Source organism: Sinocyclocheilus rhinocerous, unplaced genomic scaffold, assembly GCF_001515625.1.
Source record: "Sinocyclocheilus rhinocerous isolate Xijiao unplaced genomic scaffold, SAMN03320098_v1.1 scaffold2844, whole genome shotgun sequence".
Classification (NCBI taxonomy): Eukaryota; Metazoa; Chordata; class Actinopteri; order Cypriniformes; family Cyprinidae; genus Sinocyclocheilus; species Sinocyclocheilus rhinocerous.
Window position 1 is genome coordinate 55,852 of NW_015633174.1, and position 21,842 is coordinate 77,693.

The following is a 21,842-nucleotide window of genomic DNA, read 5'->3' on the forward strand; positions in this document are numbered from 1 at the left end:
TGTTTTTTTTACTCTCAAAGCCGTGGAGCCCATTGACTGCCATTATATGACTGACAGACTGCAACAGTTTTTTGAGTTAAAAATCTTCGTTTGTGTTCTACTGAAGAAACAAAGTCACCTACATCTTGGATGCCCTGGGGGTAAGCAGATAAACATCAAATTTTCATTTTTGGGTGAACTATCCCTTTAAACATTCAGTGCGAAATGTTTGTTAACATCTCCAAATGGTCTTTTCCAGTGCTGAGTAACAACTAATTATTATTAACTATTGACAATGTAATTCTAATTAAAGTTACTTCCTATTTGTTTGGCTTACAGGGACCGTTTCTTTGTAACAAACATGAAAGCCACGTAATTCTAGTCTGATGTGGACTAAACTTCCTCTCAAACACTGAATACTGACATCTGAATCTTCTCCTTAACTTCAGGAAGTACAGTAAACATACAGTCTCACAGCTGAACTGTAACAGTCACCACCGACTGGGCTGAAGCGCACATTTGATATCAATGACCACAATTCTCTTAAATATAACATTACAAAAACATCAAAACCCAAGACCATGAAAACAAATATGAATTACGGCACTCTGCAGTGAAAATACAATCTTTTTTGAGACTATGATGGCGTATGGAAACACCTGTTAGCAAAAAAACAAAAACAAAGACTAGCCTGAGGTTGAAATGACAGTGTGATGAGCAGTGCATTAAAACAAAATAAAACATAATAAACACTATAAAATATTCAGACGATCTATAGGTACAGAACATTTGTACACAAGTGGAATTGTACAGCTCAACTCACAAAGAACTGTAACAACAACGTCATCTTAATACATAGAATATTCTTTTGTGGTGTAAGAGATAATCATAAAACATTCACAAAAAATAAAAAAAGCAAAAACACTGATTTGAATGAACACACACACTCTTTCTCGCAAACACACTGAAAATGGAATGACCCAAGATCGTGGTTCAGTTTTCCGTTGTTTCCCTTCTTATGTTCCTCATCTCATCTCCCACTTCCATACATGCCTGGATCTGCTTCCGTTGCCCTCTCTCTACTCCCTCTATCCACAGCCTACTCCGGTGGGGTGGTCCGAAAAGCTAGGCTGCTTCTTCCAGGGCAGGGAGCAGGCCTTTCTCTGTCAGATGAGCCTTGAGCGAGTTAAAGATGTGGAGCTGTTGGTCTAGTCTCAAAGCAAGAAGCTGCTGGATGACTTTAGAGGGGTTTGGCCCTCTAAACGAGAGGAAATATCAAAGCACAATGTTTTATGCTCTAGACACACTCACAATATTACTTTGATTATCATTGTGATTATATTAGTCTTTGACAATAACAAAAAATAACCTAACAAGGCACTAGGTTGATAGAACAGTAACAATTAAAACAATAAAATATGTATGGGACAATGTACAGTCGCTCAGTCATTCTCACAAAATAAACCACATAATGGTAGATTAAACTATACCAAATAAATCAATATAAAAAAATAAATAAAACATTGCATAAAATAAATACAAATACAAACAGACACATGTGGAATGCTGATATAATAGGCTGATTTAATGATAATTATAGGCCAGGATGCCTTTGACATTAATCGATTATATAATGTTATATAAGCTATATAAGATAAGTCCAGAATGTTTGGACTCTGTTTCATTCCAGTAATAATAGTAGTTACAAATTAAAAATCATATGCATTCAACCCATGCAGCACGCATAAGGTTCCATTAGTTAATGTTAATGTATTAACTAACATGAACGAACAATGAGCAATACATTTATTACAGTATTTATTAATCTTTCTTAATCTTAGTTAATCAGAATACAGTTGTTCACTGTTAGTTCATGTTAATTCAGAGTGCATTAACTGTTAACAAGCACAACTGTTGATTTTAATAATGCATTAGTAAATGTTGAAATTAACATTAACTAAGATTAATAAATGCTGATGAACTATTGTTTATTCTTAGTTCATGTTAACTAAAGTAGTCCAGTTTTATTGTGTTACTTTCAGTAGACTAAAAGTGTGGTTATTTTATTGACTTGTGTTTTTTAAATTCAGTATCATTAAAATTGAGTTAAATTGAAAAAAGTCTTACAAAATTACTTTATATTATGTAATAAAATAATAAAAAATCAATACAAAGCATTTTTGGTTTTGTTTTTTCGGCCAAGTGCATCCAGAATTTTCGGTTTCGGACCAGAATTTTCATTTCGGTGCATCCCTAATTGAAATAAATGCTATAATTCATTCAAATAAATGTGATCTTACCGCACTATTTCATCTCTGTCTGATTTGAAGCAGGCAGAATGCTAGAGCTAACTGACAAAAATAACTGTAATTTTTACCCTTCAGGTCAAATATTGCGCCGCAAAGAGCAATACTAGTTTTAACTTGGCAAATGACCATGGAATAAGCAGGATAATCAACGGCTTACCGTGCATTAAAAGGATTTTGTTATTAAAGGATTATTTATTAAAGGATCCGGTTCGTGTTGGGTGGTTCTTGGCCTCCACGTATATATATATATATATATATATATATATATATATATATATAAAACCACCCCCAAACGTTTGAATGGTTATATGTATGTTACAACTCTGATCAGAAGTCAATTACAACCCACACATAACTGTATCAGAAATTCATTAATAACAGTCTTACCTTATAAAGCTGGCAATGTAAACATTTACAAATGTGGCCATAAGGTACTGACAGTCGAAACGATCCATGATTCCTCCATGACCTGGAATGGTGTTTGCAAAGTCCTGCAGTGATGGACATCAGAGACAGAGTGTAAAACACAGGACAGGAGAACTAATCAGCCCCTTCCAAGGTGTCAATCAAGGCAATTCTTATTCTTACGTCACCAAAGTTCCCAAATCTATATAAAAACATTCAGCAAAGACCAGACGAAGAACAGGAAGTGGGTTATTACTACTCACTAGGATTCCAAAAACAACAGTGGCGAAGAAGCCACCGATAAACCCCTCCCACGTCTTCTTAGGAGACAACTGCAGAGAAAATTCAGCATTAAGAGAACTGTACTAAAAATACACAACATTACACAGAAGCCAGAAAGTAGTTAGTTAAGCCACACTCAAAAAAGTATGAATGTTGCTGCATTAGACAGAAACATTAAAAAGCAACTGCTTTTTATTTTAAAGAGCGATAGCACAAGCACACATTTCAAGCAAAATATTTTACAAAAAGAAGATAATTAATTAGTTAATTTTTACATCATAAAACAGCAGATACACAGATTAAACTTAAGTATTTAGATGCTCTCTGATTGTCAAACATTAGCGGATAGTTTATAGTTTGTGATAAATACACCTACTAGGACATTAAACAGAACATCCAATAAAACACCAGTTGATTAAAAACAATAGCTAAAATTACGAGTAAGCAACTTTACCACACTACTGTTCAAAAGTTGGGATAACTAAAAATTAAAGTGATTAAAAAAGTACTTTTATTTAGGCAATGATGCATTGAATTAATCAAAAGTGAGAAATCTATTTCAAATAAAACCTCTTATTTTACTAGCATAAAAGAAGCTTGTGAAAAAAAGTATCACAGTTTCCACAAAAACACAGCATTAAGCAACACAATTGTTTCAAAAAATTCAGAAATGCTGATTTTTGTACCAAATTAGCAAGTTGGAATCATTTCTGAAAGCTCACGTGACACTGAAGCCTGGAGTAAAGGCTGAAAATAAAGCTTTGACATCAGGAATTGATTACATTTTTAAATATTTTAAAACTGAAAACAATTATTTTAAATCATAATAATATTTTACAATATTACTGTATTTTTGATCAAATAAATGCAGCCTTGGTGAGCATAAAAGACTTCTTTCAAAAACATTAAAACATCCAATTCCATCAAACTTCTGAATAGTAGTGTAAATATTATACTGTACCACCATTTTATTATATTTCACATGTAATATGTGATTTTTAAAATATTATTTAACTGGGGTGTTAAAAACACAAACCTTGATGAGAGGGGTGCGACACTGAAGCCTGGAGTAAAGGCTGAAAATAAAGCTTTGACATCAGGAATTGATTACATTTTTAAATATTTTAAAACCGAAAACAATTATTTTAAATCATAATAATATTTTACAATATTACTGTATTTTTGATCAAATAAATGCAGCCTTGGTGAGCATAAAAGACTTCTTTCAAAAACATTAAAACATCCAATTCCATCAAACTTCTGAATAGTAGTGTAAATATTATACTGTACCACCATTTTATTATATTTCACATGTAATATGTGATTTTTAAAATATTATTTAACTGGGGTGTTAAAAACACAAACCTTGATGAGAGGGGTGCGACCGAAAAAGAAGCCAAACATGTAAGCCATGATGTCATTACAGATAACACAGGAGATGGGCACAATAAACCTGCGCACACAGAAACAGATTATCTTATGCAAACAGATCACCTGCAACAGAAAACCAACTGTACTGTATCTAATATTGTGGAATGACACTGCATTGAAAAATTGAAATGTGTAAATGTCATATGGGTTTTGATAGTGGTACACAGGAGGCATCATCTTACCAGATCATCCCCTCAAACAGGTTATGAATGATTAAGTGGGACTGAGTCACCACAATCAGCAAGGTCACATGAGTCCAGCCGAACTGGGGAGAGAGAAAGACGGAATGAATAACTCTATTCACTTCAAATCTGGGACAAAAGACAGTGCCATGATACGGAAAAGTGTAGGGTCTGTGTCCAAGTGCTAGAAAACATGACAAATGCATGTGTGTTTGTAGAATGTCAAACACAGGGTATGTGAGTGTGTGTGTACAAAAAACACTCTCAAATTACACTAAACTTGTTCTATGGACTAAACACACTCACCATGTAGAACTGCAGGCGATAGTGTTTTTTCACCAGGCTCAGAACAAACATGCAGAACCCTGGAAAACACACACACACACACACACACACATCTGGTAAAACAGACAGTTTCACCAATGCCATCCCCACATGTCTATGGGACTATTTTAGGCCAGTCACACTGTCACTAATTATGTCCTGTTTGTCAGGAACCAGCCAGTGGCCAAGAAAACCTGTCCAAGCCAAACCAAGCACATTGAAAAGACACACACACACACACATAAACTACATAATCTGCAGGACATGGAAGGTTTATACATTTTTTTAACAGTCTGCCTAACAAACTCACAACACATGATGAACTGATGATATTGTTTATAACTGATGATCTTGTTTAACTTTACACCAATAAACACTGTTGTTGCTCTTTATAAAAACAGAACACTGATATATATTTTAAATAGACGTGTTTCCATTCCAGCTCAGTCATAATTGTAATGTATACACTCTAGCCGTGCTACACAAAAAAATTTATGAAATATCAGAATAATTGTTACAAATACAAATCGATTAAGTACTCCTAATATAGCAAGGAACTTTGTCTGTATGTCTTCCTTCTGAACCATATATAAATGACAAGACATGATATCAATTTTTATTTCATTTTAATTGATAACTATCATTTTAGTTGATACTTATTGTGCTCTTCTTATCGTGTTCACGTTCAGGTCCCAAATTTTGACCTAACTGCCTATTTTGTTACATATTGTGGTTTGGTGTGTCATAATATATTAATCATAAAAAAAAAATTATTTTCTTTGTACTTCTTTTTTCTTGCTTCCATGAGCATTGTTTAATTGCCTGTTTGAATTGTTGTTGTGATAAAATGTTAATTTATATTTTTTTAAAACAAGAAGAAAAAAACATTATGACTTGTTGCTTCTCATTTAGCTTCTAAAGAAATCTGCTGTTTTGCATCTTTTTGAAAGAGAAAATGAGCGAGGGGTGCTTAGACAGGCAGAGAGCCTAACCACATCCTGGATGACATTAACTTTACGCTTATGAAAAACCAACACCCCAAAAAACTAAAATCATTCTGTCTGCATTTCAACTGTTAACATAAATCACATTTTGAAGACTGCATCCGATTTTGCTTTCAGCATTCTGTGTGTTAAAGTAGGAGTTGTTGGACTCAGCAGTAACTGTGAGAACTATTACTTCCCAAAGGCTTTAAAGCTAGAAACATCAATGGCAAATAAAGTGGCATGCATGTAGGAAAGACAAGGTTCTAACCTGTGAGGTACAGGGCAAAGGAAATGAAGCGGTGGTATTTGCTGAGGATGCGTAGAGGCTCCTCCCTCTGCACCAGCGTGAAGAAATAATCTGTCACCGTTTCACCATAGAAGAAGTAGTTCACACACAACAGGAAGTACCTGACAAAAACCGTTAAAACTGGCAGTCAGACATTATTGTGACAAAGTCCTTTCACATCTATTCATTAATCAAAGTGTTTCTAACTGTCGACAAAGTAATTATAATGGGCCAATTTGTTAGCAATAGGAAATGTAGGAAATGGTCAGACTGTAGCTGAGCAGCAGCTCACTAAGATTATGGCCACATGGAAGAACGGCATGTTGGGCTACACAGAAGGACTAATGTAGAGAAATGGTTCTACTTATACCTGATTTGCCAGATATCTAATTTATAAAAACCTAAAAACAAGTTCAAAGAAAAGTTCACCAGTTGAAACATGGCAAATCAAGAAATGTCATACTTTGCACAAAAGAAAAATAATGAAGATGTTTTGCATTAAAGAAACTTTTTTTTTTTAGGATTTTTATATATAACTATATATGAGGGGTGCCCAATCCTGTTCCTGGAGATCAACTCTCATGCAAAGTTAAGCTCCAACTTAAATATAAGCTAATTTTCTTCATAAAATCGATTCATAGTTCTTTCTCTTTTTTTATTTTGGACATGAAAATATGGCATTTCTTCATAAGAGATACTCAAAAACCTTGTATTTAAAAAAGGATCTCAGATTACTACTCCAGAGCTTCTACATACTGAAATTTGGCATCAAGAGACCTGATTTTTGCTAATTTTCCCATGTTGTTCCAAACCCGTAAGAACACAAATTAAGATATTTTTGATGAAATCCGAGAGCTTTCTGACCCTGCATAGTCAGCAACGCAACTACCACGTTCAAGACCCAGAAAGGTAGCAAGGACATCGTTATAATAGTCCATGTGACATCAGTGGTTCAACTTTAATTTATGAAACCACGGGAATGCTTTTTGTGCACGAAGAAAACTAAAATAACTTTATTCAACAATTTCTTGTATTCTTCTCTTATATTTCATCAAAAATATCTTAATTTGTGTTCTGAAGATGAACAAAGGTCTTTCTGGGTTTGGAACGACATGAGAGTTAATTAATGACAGAATTTTCATTTTTGGGTGAACTATCCCTTTAACTCAACACTGAATTCTAAACCTTTAAATAGTATTCAGTGGGATTTTCACATTACTTAAACGTGGTGAATCTTTTCTTTCACATTTGAAACAAACTACACTACAGTTTGAATGTGGTCTAAACCAGAGTGAATTTCCATACCTCTATACAGCTGGTGATAGCATGCATAGCTGGATGAATAAACAAGTGCAGCATTTACTCATTTTTACACAGAAAATGAAAGAACTTGTAAGACATCAAGACAGCCATATTATGATAAGATGAAAGTGATGATGATGATGCCCTCTAATTACAGGCAGTGCACAGTGGGAGAGAGAGACAGAGAGAGATCTGGGGTGACAGATAATGAGAAAAGGGAGAGAGGGAGAGACAATGAAGCGTGAAAATGAAGGTGGCAGGTGCGTGTCGTGGGTCTCACCAGCTTAGTGTTCTGAACCAGGGCAGGTGGTAAGAGTGATACACGCTGTAACCAATTGTGATGATCTCATGGAAGCACTTGATCTGAACACACAGCACCTGTGGAAGACACACAGAGGACAACAATAAAAAAAAAACAACAGGCAGCCAACTAGTTCCACTCTGAAGTGCTATTTCTAGCTGTTTTTTAAAGCAAGATTCCATCCTGTGTTTTTGCTGCTCTAACTGGCAGTCAATAAAGCTTATTCAATCTTTAAATGTCTTAGATGTCATGATATAGCAGGACCACATCAGTTATCAGACAATATTAAAAATGAATCACAATTATGGAAATTTGAATTTGAATTAAGTTTGGACACTCTTCCACTTATTTTGGGATTTTAGATTATGTAACGCCAACTAGTGCTAAAATAGTTGTAAAATTAGAGCAGAACTTTAGTATTATTTATATATTATTATTGTATTTAATAATAGTTTCATTTTAGTTAGTTTTTGTAATTTTGTTAGGTGTATTTGTGAATTTCTATTTAGCTTTAAAATATTTTTATTTCAGTTTTAGTTTGAGTAAATTTAGGACTTAAACTTATTCCAGTTAGTTGGCATGACAACATTTCTATACAATTCTATATATTTCCATATTTTATTGATTAAAATGTTGTGAATCCTGAATTCACTTCAGCATCACAACATAAGACTGAAAAACTATTGAGTGTGTAGTGCATATTTTTTATACATAATAGTATAGATTCTTAATATCGTTAGCAGTAATTTTTTGTAACATGCAAATAATTGTAGGCTATAATATCTGAAAAAGCCAGATTATGGAACAAAGTGGACACTGATTATTCAGAGGCTACAATGACGTCTCATGAATATATCTGCGGCCCTGCTCGAACATAACCAATTCAGCAGCTCAGCTGAGTAATAATGTTTGATAATGTTGACAGGATAAACAACATCGGTACTCATCTGTCACGTGTAAAAGCAACAAAGAGACAATATCTAGTAGATTCTTAAGTGAAAAAGTCTTCTGTTGGTGTTTACAACAACAAGAAGAGAAAATACTCACAATCATCATCAGCACCATCGGACCGAGATAAATAATGATAAAGAAGAAGGAGATCATAGCCAACGTGAGGATGCCCCTCACCCACCAGTTCTTCCATCTGCAGGAGAGACAAACACATTAACGCAAAGCATATTGGGTGGAAATATAATCTTCCTAATGCGAGGATTAAAAGCTCCGGTGGCCTTTTTATTGAATGAATCATCTGTTGTTCACAGCAACATGCCAATAATCTGCTCTGGACTCTTTATATACACTTTTCATCTCATGTCACATGCAAGAGTGTTCTACTTTACTAAAGAGTAATTTTAATCGCAGATTTAAAGATGTTTACCGTGAGGAAAGGCCAGAGAGCGCTTTGTTGAGAACCTCTGGTGTGTCATCGGCAGAAACGGGAACCTCAGGAACCCCAGAGTCTGACTTGGTCTCATTGTCCGAGGCTCCATCTCTCTCCTTGCCCTCTGTTTCAGAGCCCTGGAGACATTTGGAGAGAAAAATAAATACAAAAGAGATGAATTAATCTATCAAAATAGACATTTGTTCATTTGCAAAGAATTCTGAATACTATGTTACCTACTGTTTTACAGTTTGGGATCAGTAGGGTTGGGAATCGAAAATCAATTCCTATTCTAGATGCTAAAGGTCAGGAATTGGATACTTGTTGTAAAATTTAAATTTCGATTGCTGTGTGCACATCTTTTTTTAGGTGGCGAAATGGGGCTGTTAAAAATGTATTTGTCTTTGAATCATTCATTCAAGAGATTAATTCAAAAACACGGATTCATCCAGTAATGAAAGAGTCACTGAATCATTCATTCATAAATTCCATGAGATTGTTTAGTCGTCTAATATTTTTTCTTCAGAATTGTGAGAGAACCACAACCTCCATTAAAAAAAAAAAATGTATCCAGAATCGTGCAGCTCTATTTTTAACACAAACAGCTCTTACTAGAGTCCAGTTTTTATGTAGCTGGCTGATTTTTGTTCATCAAATAAATGTTTAGCAAAAAGAGACACAGAATAAATATGTTTGATATCTAAATGTTTGACTTCAATTTTTTTTAACCACATTGAAACTGAAACCGGGAATCGATAAGAATCGATAAGCAGAATCGAAATCAGAATTGATAAAATTTTTACGAAACCCAACCCTGGGAATGGTAAGAATTTTTTTTAAATAAGAAATTAATACGTATTTTCAGCAAGGATGCAAAAAAAAAAATGTATGTATCAGGATTTCAACAGAAAATATGAAGCAGCAGAACGGTTTTCACCGTTGATAATAATAAGAAACGTTTTTGAGCACCAAATCAACATATTAGAATGATTTCCGAATGATCATGTGACACTAAACATTTGAGTAATGATTAGAGCCTGACCGATTTGTTTTTTTTGGGGGTCGATGCCGATACCAATATTAGGGAGTAAAAAAAGACAGATACCGATATATCAGTCGATATTCTTTATGTGTAGGCTATATTATAGTACAGTATAGTCAAAAGTTTGGACACACTTCCCATTCGTGTGTCCAAACTTTTGACTGGTACTGTATATAGAATACAGTATATAGCCTACATCAGGGTTCCTCAAATCTTGCCCTGGAGGGCCAATGCGCTGCAGAGTTTAGCTCCAACTCTGATCAAACTCACCTACCTGTGATTTTCTAATGATCCTGAAGACATTGATTAGCATGCACAGGTGTGTTTGATTAGGGTTAGAGCTAAACTCTGCAGGAAAGTGGATCTCGTGGGCCAGATTTGAGGATCCCTGGCCTACATAAACAGAATATATATACATAAACACATTTTTTGCAATGATAGCTCAAATATGGTGATCAAACACTTATAATGATGTGACAAACATAGGCCTATGTAGTGGAGGCAGGGTATTTAACAATTTAACAATAAACTTTATTATATAAAATGTAACTAGGTGACAACTAGGTGACAACGTAGCGTTAAATTACCATTCAGCAGACTCAAGCCACCACCGCACTGCCGTCTATTGGACTGCAGAAAGATACTAACTTTTCAATCTGCTACGTTACTGACTATGCTGACACCGTGTCTGTGCCGCAACAGGACGTGACAAAGTGACCGTTGAAAATCATTTGATCATTGTAATGTGACGATCAAATATAGGTGCGGGTGTGTGGCGGTCTGATAATTTGAAGCAGCGGGTGAAGTTTGAGCTCATCCGCACATCTCTACACTACACTGACCTGGGTTGCCAGTAGCAAAGAATGGAGCCGCGCTCTGCTGGACAAACTAAGTAATTACATCATTCAGAAGCATCTAATCTGCGTTATATGTTCTGTAAAAAAATGTTCATAACGGTGGCATATTCGCCGAGACAGGCTCATATCGGCCGATAATATCGGCTAAACGATCTATCGGTCGGGCTCTAGTAATGATGCTGAAAATTTTGCTTTGCCTTCACAGGAATAAATTACACATTAAAACATTAAAATAGAAAGCACTTCTTTAAATTACATTCATATTTCACAATATTTCTGTTTGTACAGTATTTCCGAGCAAATAAATGCAGCCATCTGTATCTAACAGGCCTGTGTGTCTAAGTAGCCTGTTGCACAATTACAAACATCCTGCCTTCTTCATCCCCATAGCAACAGGCTGTCATCATCAGATGGTGCTGCACCAGTTGGTCGAGCTGTTACGATTGTTCCAGAAACCTCTTTCTATCCATCTGACATAAATAATTTGGATCTGATTACGAAGAGCACCCTCAAGCCAACGTATATTTACGGCTGACACTCATCTGACAGTAAGAGCTACGGAAAGATCCAGGGTTTCCATGGAGACGGACTACATCCTGATATTCAAGATGCCAGAGATAAAAATACCCTCCCTCACACCTCCCACTTCCTCCCCCATCTCTCAAATGCTCCGCCGACCGCAAATAGATCATCAGGAACTGAGGACATCCCACTCTTCCTAAGAAAGACATTTTCAGTCTTCCTGCCAGGTTTGACCCACACTCGTCTCAGAGTATGAGCAACACTTCTGACAAAATTGGCGGACGGCAGCGTTAGCCATCTGGAAACGTGGAATTCCCCGACAAACATAACATCAATGACAGTCTACAAAAGAGATGACTGATGTAAGTGTGTGTTAAATGTCACATTCATTAAAAACAAAGTCTGACGGTATTTGGTGTTCAGGCAGGGAAAACATATCAAATTTGTACGAAATTTCCAACATTCGTATTCGATTCGTATACGTTTCGCCCCTAGTGGCAGTTGCAGTGAACTTTTAAAATGGTCATGTAAATGAATGATGAATGCATGAATATAAACACAGTTTTTGGGAGTAACTAGTTACATGTAACGGAGTTATGTAATTCAATTACAAAATAAATGTAACTGTAGTCTGATTCAGTCACTGAGAATTTTTTAAAATTAAATTACAGTTACTTTTGAAAATGTTAACATTTGATTGATTTCTTTCCCAAATTGTATTGACTTTCACAAAATTCACCGTTCGGTTTGATATGACACAGCGGTGTCACGGTTCGCTATTTTCGATACAGCAAAAAGAAAGAAATGCAGGAGAAATTTCTTTGATTTTTACATTTTTTTATTTATTAAAACTAACATCATAAAGTATGATCTTTTCTTTTACTTTAAACAATGCAGTGTGCCGAACAACAGTCGCATCTCAGATCAGCGGCAGGAGTCGGATTTCATTTAGGCCTATCATGTGAGTGAGTCGAGCTGACGAGTGAGGTTAGAAAGACAAGAAGTTGGCAAAAGATTGTTTCGAAACGAAATACAAAAGCGGCTGCTTTAAAAATATTTAAGACTTTGGAAGGCATTTTGTTAATAATTTAAACATTCTATGTTTAATATAAGTGAGTTTGTCGTACTGTTTTGTTTTTGTCAATTCAATCAATTGATGCCGAATTGACGCTAGTTCGGAAATTAAAGTAAAATGCGCACAGGCATTTACAAGCTATTTAAATGTGAGGAAAAGAGGGAAAACTCTAAATGAACTACCTCACCGTCACAACTCTACTGGAGTAGCGTGCTTTTCTTAAGGGGTGGGAGGGCAGACATCACGTTGCCTGTTACATCGTTTGGGCTGCCTTGTTGAGCACAGTGGCACTCAAGTATAGGTCTCTGCAGGAAAGTAATAGGGAGTTACCAGATCGGGGCGTTTTTAGACCATGTTTCCTGATTGGCTGACGTCATAGTGACGGTAGGTTTAGGGGTGGGGTTAGGTAAGGGGGATCATTTTGATTGCATGCTTGAGAAACACCCTGCAGTTTGAAAACACCCACAAATTCAGAAACGCCCACTTTTGCTCTGCAGAGACCTCAATCTGTAATCCGTTACATTACTTTAATAAAGTAATTGAAATAGTTACACTACTTGTTACATTTAAAATAGGGTAACTTGTACATTTCCAAAGTAACCTTCCCAACACTGTATATCCACATAGAACTGACTGCCAATACATCTGAAATAAAAACATAAGAGGTTTTCTAGCGATAGTCAACATAAATAATTATTTTATTATAAAATAACTATTTCACAAATAATTTTTCATAGCCACCCAATTTACAGAAAGTGTGTTTAAAGAATAACATTTTAGTGCATGGAAAAATATTCCTAATTATCACTTTGTTCTTTATGAATTTCAGAGGTTTTATTAGAATACACCACATTTGTTCTGGCTGTCACATACTGTCTCAATTTACTTTTTTTTTTAATGAAATCTGAACTCCACACAGCTCCCACACTGTTATTTGAAAATTAACGACTTCTGGTCTGCCGTTTGTCAGTAAAAATGCAGTTTAACTTCTGTACACATATAACACCTGTATATCCCCCTTCTAATTTCAGCTACATTTTAGTCTAACAGGTGCGTCAAATCAGGCATACAGCCACACAACCTCCCTAGACAAACATTTACAGTAGAATGGGCTGTACTAAGGAGCTCAGTGACTTTCAACGTGCCAGTGTCATAGTATGCCACCAGTAAAATTATTTGGTCAGCTGTAATTTACCTAACCTTATCCGGTACAAGAATTTACCTAACCCAGGGGTGTCCAATCCAGCGCCTAGAGGGCCATTGTCCTGCAAAGTTTAGCCAGAGATTGTCTTATTATTGGGAGATATGAGGGTCTATATTACTTACCATTGTAAAAAGCATAAAAATCAACTTGGATCATGTGTGCCTTGATAACCAATCACATTACAGCCTTGACGTCACTGAATTTCAAACAGAGTTGTGTGACAGTCAGTCGCTGTTTATGGATACTATAGGAATGAATGAGAAGTGCCATAAACTAAATCCTACCTGTCACAAAAAGTCCACGATTTCTCTTATAAAATTGAATTTTTTTTCGGTGTAAACTCTAAAAATAGTTCAATCCAAAACCATTGTTTAAAGGAGTAGTTCACTTCCAGAATGAAAATTTTGTCATCATTTACTCACCCTCCACTTGTTCCAAACCTGTACCGAGTTTCCTTTTTCTGTTGAACACAAAATAATATATTTTGAAAAATGTTAGTATCCGAACAGTTGATGGGCACCATTGACTTCCATAGTAGGAAAAAAAATACTATGGAAGTCAATGGTGCCCATCAACTATTCGGATACCAATATTTTTCAAAATATCTTCTTCTGTGTTCAACAGATGAAAAAAACTCATACAGGTTTGGAACAAGTGGAGGGTGACTGTCATTCTGAAAGTGAACTACTCCTTTAATGACAAGATTAGCCGATAGGCTGTCGATTTATTAAATTATAAGCTGTTACCTCAATAAAACTGTTTATTCAGCGTAGTGAAGCCTCTTCTCCTCTGACATCCATTAAAAAAAACGGCCTCTGGTCTCCTTCCCTGCGTACCACCAACAGAGTTGGAATATAGAGAAATCTTGGACTTTCTGCAAGAGGTAGGATTCAGTTTATGGCACTTATTCATTTCTATAGTATCTGTAAACAGCAATTGACTGTTGCACAACTCTGTTTGAAATTCAATGACGTCAAGGTTGGAATGTTAGCAATAGCATTAGCCATTTTGCTTTTTTTTTTAGGCTAAAGGTTGCAGGCTTGCCTTCCAGTGGCTTTGGTTTAGCTCCAACTCCAATTAAACACACCCGAACCAGCTAATCAAGGTCTTACTAGTCATACTAAAAACTTCCAGGCAGGTGTGTTAAGGCAAGTTGGAGCTAAACTCTGCAGGACAGCGGCCCTCCAGGACCATGTTTGGACACCCCTGACCTAACCCTAACCCTATCTGGACAGACGGGACCCTGACAATATTCAAAACTCATCTCTTCTGTGATCACTTAACTGCATCCTGCTATATCCCTCCTTCTTGTAGCTTCTACAATTCTGGACAATGTTTGAAACTTTGTATTGTGTTATTGCCTCTCTCTGGTGATGAATCAATTGTTGTATTTCTCATTTAAAAGTCACGTTAGATAAAAGTATGTGCAAACGTAAATGTGAAAGAATTTGACTAGCCTGCACGAAGAACAGACTTGAATGCCTTTGAGATGGACTGAAACAACAACTGACAAGAGGGAAGCTGTTATAGCAAAAAATTAAATATTAACACCAATGGTTTTGAAAACAAGCACATATGGGTGAGGTGTCCACATACTTTTGGCCATGCAGTGTACTTCATCCTAAACTCAACAGGGACACGATGTCTTTCTCCATTTCATTACAATGGCATAGTTGAGTCTAATGTAATAAACTCAGCAGGCCTCTCTCGCCTCTTGAATGAATTCTTAAAATTCTTAAACTCTTGCAGCAAGACAAATAATAATATCTTGGGAGATGCGTTACAACTCCACTGTTTGGTGAACATACAGGTTTGGAATAACATGAGGTGAGTAAATGATGACAGAATTTTCATTTTTGAGAAAATATCCCTTTAACATGAATCAAATATGACTGTACTTCTTTAAAGAAAGAAAATCTGACATGATATGATACTATTGTTGTTGGGGGGGGGGGGTTTCAGAAGAAAAATCTGAGAAGCAGGAAATAAAAAATCTGATATGTAATGCCTTGTTTGAATGATTCAATCAATTTGCAATGCACAAAAACAAAACCTATACTCAAAATTATATTTTGCTCTGAAATATGTCAGATTATAGAAGCAAAATGAGTTGCAAACTTTCATTCTGACTTTAAATACCAAATATACAGACACTAGACAAAAAAAATATGGTTAGAGTCAGAACATGACCACATTCAGTTCATTTGCCTGAGCGCTGATGTGCGAATGAAGGCAGCACAAGGTTTTTCATTTGCATGATCAAGTATTAGGTCTTTGTGTTTCATATGAAAAATTAATCTATTTAGCATAATGTGGACACTGTCATTACACTAGCAAGCATAGCTACACTTACACATGCTTGGGTTATTCTTTCATCACTCCAGCATTTTGACAGCACTACAGATAGAAGAGGCTGTAGTTTCTTCTTTTGAAATAAATTCGTAACAAAAATACAACATAGCATGCAGAAGGAAGTCATATGGTGAACCGCCAAAACCGAATGACCAAAGAACATATTCAGAAACTATTGACCATGTATGTTTACAGATAAAGGCTGCACGTAAGACAGTTTACCCAAGAATTCTTTACTGTAGTCCTTTCAATAACATTATCACATCCTACTGATAAAAGCTGCCTCTCTATATCCCCCCAAAAATGTGGATAAATACAAAAGAACACGAATTTGTAAAGTATCCGCAAATATTTGCTATTAACGTAGAATAAGTCATTCAAATGAGTCTTGTTTATATACCGTGATCTTGCTGTAAGGGTTAAGCCCATGCCTACAGGTCAAGACACTTGACACATGAATGTTGACTCACCCATCCGCCCAAGTCTCTCTCAGTCTCCATGTTTTCTATCTTTATATCTACACAGCATGAAGATCAGTCCATGCACTCCAGAAATCCTCAAACTCTGCTGAAAGCAGAGCTCGTCCTTAAGAGTTTCACCTCACTGTCCTGAGCTGAACAGAGCAGGGATTGTTCGTGCCACTTAACTTTATTTCAGCAACTGCGAGAAATACAATAAGGCCTTATAGTGTTTTGTTTTGTTGGGACACACTGAGGAAACCTTCAGTACATAAGAATAACGTCAGACCCCTGATGATGCTCAGACTCTCCTCTAGCTGTACTCTGCTATATTACACACTCATGAACGCTAGAAAATATAATCATTTATCAAACCAGAGCATTAAAAGGAACGTCAGACCCCTGATGATGCTCAGACTCTCCTCTAGCTGTACTCTGCTATATTACACACTCACGAACGCTAGAAAATATAATCATTTATCAAACCAGAGCATTAAAAGCTGCTTTCGTGCTGTGACAGGACACTTGCTGGCGATATCCAGAAACACAACGACCTGTAATCGATTTTTTTCTCTCTCTTCATGTATGACAGACAGCATGTAGCTCAAATGATAGCCGTAACAACAACATGCATCTCTCCACATCTCTTTCTTTATTCGTTACCTTATCCTCCGAGTTCTGATGCTGCAGTTCTTTATCCGTCGCTCCTCGGTGGCGTAATTCTGTCATGGTTGGCTCGATTTGTTGAAAATAAAGGCCTGAAGAAGTAACAATCTTCGGGAGTTGCTGTTCGTTTTCAACGATTGTTATTGGGACGGGAAAGGGAGCGACTGCGCATGCGTGCGCTGAGAGAGAGCGGGCGGAGCGCCATCTAGTGGCCAGTACTGAGAAGACAGACAGATAGATTGATAGGTGGATGGACGGATGGACATTTATGGATTTTGTCTGTTAAAAGCAGATTGTCAACAGTAATTTATTAATTTCGTAGTTTCGCAAAATCATAGTTCGAAATAACAAATTTTTTTAGAAATTAAAAACAGTTAAGTAATGTAATATATAATTAATCAGAACTGATTAATTTTTCCTTGATTATACATTTCACACCTTCATTATTCATCATAAGTTATATGATTCATAACCTACAGGCTAACTGAGCATAATTTATAATCTACAGCTATTATGACAATTACCAACAATATAACTTTACATATAATTCATGTAGGCTAATAGAGTTTGTATAGTTTGATTTATCTGTCGTTATTAAGTTAGGGTAAAAAAGCTGTAAAATTCACACATTTACATATACTATATGATTTAGAATTTTACATTAATGGTACCTTTTGCAAAAATATAATTTATTTAAAATAATGTATTGTATTTATAGTGCCTTGTAGAAATCAGATGACAGTTTAATCTTGAATGTTAGTCGGTGTCTCGATGTCTCCTTTTCATTATGTTCAATATTTTAAGCATCTGTTTTCATTTACTTCTCTAAATAATATATTATGTATATAATAAATAATATATACTGAACATGCTAAACGCACATCTTTATAATTTAGGTTACAATTTGTCATTAAATGCATCTTTCACTAATGCATGGCCTCTTAAGGCTTCCGTGGGCTGGTCATGTGATCTCAAAATAATGGCCACGATGAGGGGCGACCTAATCTAGAGAAAAATTGATTTCTTTAGGCGTTTAATAGTTTTAAACACTCAAACTATTCATTTCTGTAGATGTGAAACTGTTTTAAGCAGAAAAAAACACTTAGTTTATTTCTAATTTGTATTAACGTTGTGTGACGCATTATATCACAAGATGTTATATTTTAAGTTCAAAACACCTGACTGCTGCTTTTCACTCCTCAGTTATAAATATCAGATGAAACACTGCCATCTACCGGACATGCGTATAAACGGCACCTACAGGGTCCTTACCTGCTTGTTTACACCACGAGAGATTCAACTGGCAAAATTCCCTTTACGACGTACTAATGTAAGTTGCATGCCACGAGCAACTTCTTTTTCTAACATATGAAAGCTGTGTGTAAATATTTTTCATTTGCGGTTTATCTTATATTGACCATAGAGCGTATAGTGACAGAAAATGTAGACGCAAGTTAACTTCCTAAAAGGTTTTTTTCTCATTTAAATGTTTTACCCGTAAAGAAGTGAATACATTTAAAAATCTGTATGTTTAAAATCATAAACACTCAAATGAGATGTGGATTGTAGGTATACCAGTAGCCTAACAGCAGCCAGAGGCAGATAAACAAATTGTCAAAAGGCCTCCTGAAATATTAGAAACATTTAAAGAAGACAGCATAAAGTAATATAGACATTAGCGGAAATAGGCACAGATATGACAATTTTGTTATTGATCAATGTGTTGAAAATGTCAAATATTGTCGGTGTCTTAGATAAATAGATGTGAGATGTTTTATGTACATATGTTTATTGAATAGAAAACAGAATTTTGTAGTGCATTAACTTATGACATTATGAAATATCTAATTAATTTAAAGAACCAATTAATTAAAAAAATAGACATTTCTATTCAGAAACGAAAATAAAATATTCAAGTACAAATGAGTATATTAAACATGAATTAAATTATTAGACCACAATAATTACAGCTGACAAAGCAGTAGGCTTATTTTTGTTAAAAGCTTCAAGTACCATGGGAAGTAACATTTTAGTTTGTATTTTTCTTATTATATGCAATTCTTGCAGTTTTCACGTTCAGTTTTCAGTACCTTGGACATTTCCAATCTTTTCAATCTCATTTCCTCTATATCAGTAGTCTGTTTGAACCGAGCCTTTTGGAGTTAAAGAGTTTTTTTTTTAAAGCAGTCCTGCAGATCTATTCTATTTTCCACAGAAGACAAACTGTAAGTGTATCAGTGTTCAGAACCATGTTTGGCGCTAGTCTCTTTGCTTAGCCCTCTTGCAAACTGGTTGCTGCCATATTCCTTTGACAATATTGGAACATTTTCACAAAATGGGTTTCCAATAGTAGTTTAAATCCCATTCATTCTCAGTCTCTATAAGAGCTGTCAATCATTTTTCATCTGTCTTTTAGCACCAGTCAAACTTCTGTCCCACCATTCTGAAAAAGATTTGATTGGGAACCCGCAGGTAGCGGCAAAGCTTCTGGAAAGCCTCGTTGCTAAGCGGAGCATGGGGTCTTCCTTTAGACTCATCCAGGCACTTGTCGTGTCCCGCAGACAGCATACAATAAAAGCCCTTAGTGACGTTAAAGTAGAAATTGTCTGGCTTTATCTGAGGTGGAAGTTCCAAAAACGTCTCCGCCTTCTGCAGCTCAGGGAACGGATTCCTAATAAGTGCCTCTCCATCCACAATGTGCATCTGCTCTCTGGGAAAAAGCTCCAACCATCTGGCAAGGTGCTGGTAGTAAAAGCTCCTCTGAAGGGCCTTGTATTTGGGATTGATGTGTCCTTGAGACAGCAGCAGCTCTTCAAGTGGTTGGTATGGCTTGTTTTGCTGAATTCGGTTATGGAGGACTTGTGTGTAGTCTGATACAAGTCTCTCTGCAGGGTCACGAACGATCAGCAGCAGTTTCACAGCTGGATTCGTGGCCCGTATCCTCTTTGGGGCCAGTGGTGCTGTGAAGTAGCCAGGGGTCTTTTCCACCGTCAGCTGCCCAGGGAGAGTGACGGGCATCTGGGCGCGATACCAGTCCAGACCCTTCCGAAAATTTTCATCCAGGTTGAAGTAGTGGATCTCGTTCTTGGCTACTTCCACATCTGGATGGAGGTTGAGCATCTCCAGCAGGGCCCTGGTGCCTCCTTTGCGCACCCCGATGATTATGGCTCCTGGCAGGCGTTGCAAAGCCGAGGCATTGGAAGTTCCAGAAGGGGTCGCTGAAGTCACTGAGGTCAGAGAGATTCGGAGTTCACGTAGACAAACAAGCAGCTGTGCCTGGAGCAACAGCAGAAGGATCAAAGCCAGGAGGAGCGTCCAAAACATGGCGTCAGTCCAGTCAGGTCACACGTACAGCTGGAGATCTAGCTGCTTTTCGCTGTTTCGTGAAGTAAATTTCTAAAATAAAACAAGAAAAAGAAAGTGCCAAGTAGGAAATTAATTATCTTTGAGAGAGAAAAAAATAGTAACATCCACAGGAAAATATTAATTATTCATATCATTAATCATGCATTGAAAATCCTAAAATATATCAAATGTTCATTGTCAGGCAGCTAAGATGACAAATAGATGTAAAACATATGTTAAAACAACAGCAGCAGCAGGGCAGGAGTGTACTTCCTCGGTGTGATTTAATTAACAGAATTATTAAAACACAGAGAGAAGAAACACATTAAACATTCATGAACAATAGTGCCTCAGAAATCTCCCTGGGTAAATTTACTCATCCCAATCCCACTGCCGTCTCACTGCTGTCCTCTAGTGCTCACTATTGGAGCAATCCTCAATAATGAGTCACACACTGGAGTTAATAGCCCAGTTCTTCATAACAAGAATAAGATTTACTGGTAACACTACAATAAGGTCCCATTAGTCAACGCTGTTAGTTAATAAAAGTACAAAATATCATTGTTAGCTCAAATCCATTAAATAATATTAACAGATACAACTTTTGATTTTAGTAATTGTTGAAATTAACATTAAGATTAATAAACGCTTTAAAAGTATATTGTAGCTTTAGAAGTATCATTGATAGTTCATGTCAAAATTAACAAATGGAACCATATTGTAAAGTGTTACTGATTTATCGAGTACCTCCCTTGTGAAAAATAAGTGAAATACATTTATTTCATGATGAGTATACAACAAATACATTTAAATATTTATGCACTTAATAATAATCCCTTGCAATTGTACTTTTGGTATACTAAACCGGAACAACTAATTTTGTACTTAATGCTCTTCAATTGTGTGGAAGTAGTGCTGAAAGTATATTTGAAAAGTATATTTGATTCTGCTAAAGTGGAACTATTTCAAGTATACATCAGGTACACTTTAAATATCTTGCATTTAAAGACTGATATTATTCAAAGATCATACAATCCTCATCAATAGTGACATTAAAACACATTTTAGGCTACATATTAAGAAATATGCATTGTGCACAAGTAGTACTCCAAATAAAGTTTAATTATAATTTTTATATCAGTAAGTCTCAAGC

General features: G+C 36.0%; 2 protein-coding genes across 2 annotated transcripts; both read right to left on the reverse strand.

Moving 5' to 3' along the window:
• Nucleotides 1-687: 687 nt before the first annotated feature.
• Nucleotides 688-17,500, reverse strand: LOC107743345 (phosphatidate cytidylyltransferase 2-like). Its single transcript, XM_016556526.1, has 11 exons — nt 17,342-17,500; nt 9,166-9,305; nt 8,835-8,931; nt 7,767-7,864; nt 6,167-6,306; nt 4,895-4,953; nt 4,589-4,671; nt 4,341-4,428; nt 2,877-3,025; nt 2,676-2,786; nt 688-1,237 (listed from the first exon to the last, which is right to left on the reverse strand). Exons 1-11 carry the CDS (start codon nt 17,405-17,407, stop codon nt 1,105-1,107), a joined length of 1,164 nt encoding a protein of 387 aa, XP_016412012.1. The 5' UTR covers nt 17,408-17,500; the 3' UTR covers nt 688-1,104.
• Nucleotides 17,501-19,756: 2,256 nt separating this feature from the next.
• On the reverse strand, nt 19,757-20,754 carry LOC107743333 (heparan sulfate glucosamine 3-O-sulfotransferase 1-like). The gene has a single exon (XM_016556502.1). The coding sequence runs from the start codon at nt 20,666-20,668 to the stop codon at nt 19,757-19,759; it is 912 nt and encodes a 303-aa protein (XP_016411988.1). The 5' UTR covers nt 20,669-20,754.
• Nucleotides 20,755-21,842: the final 1,088 nt, after the last annotated feature.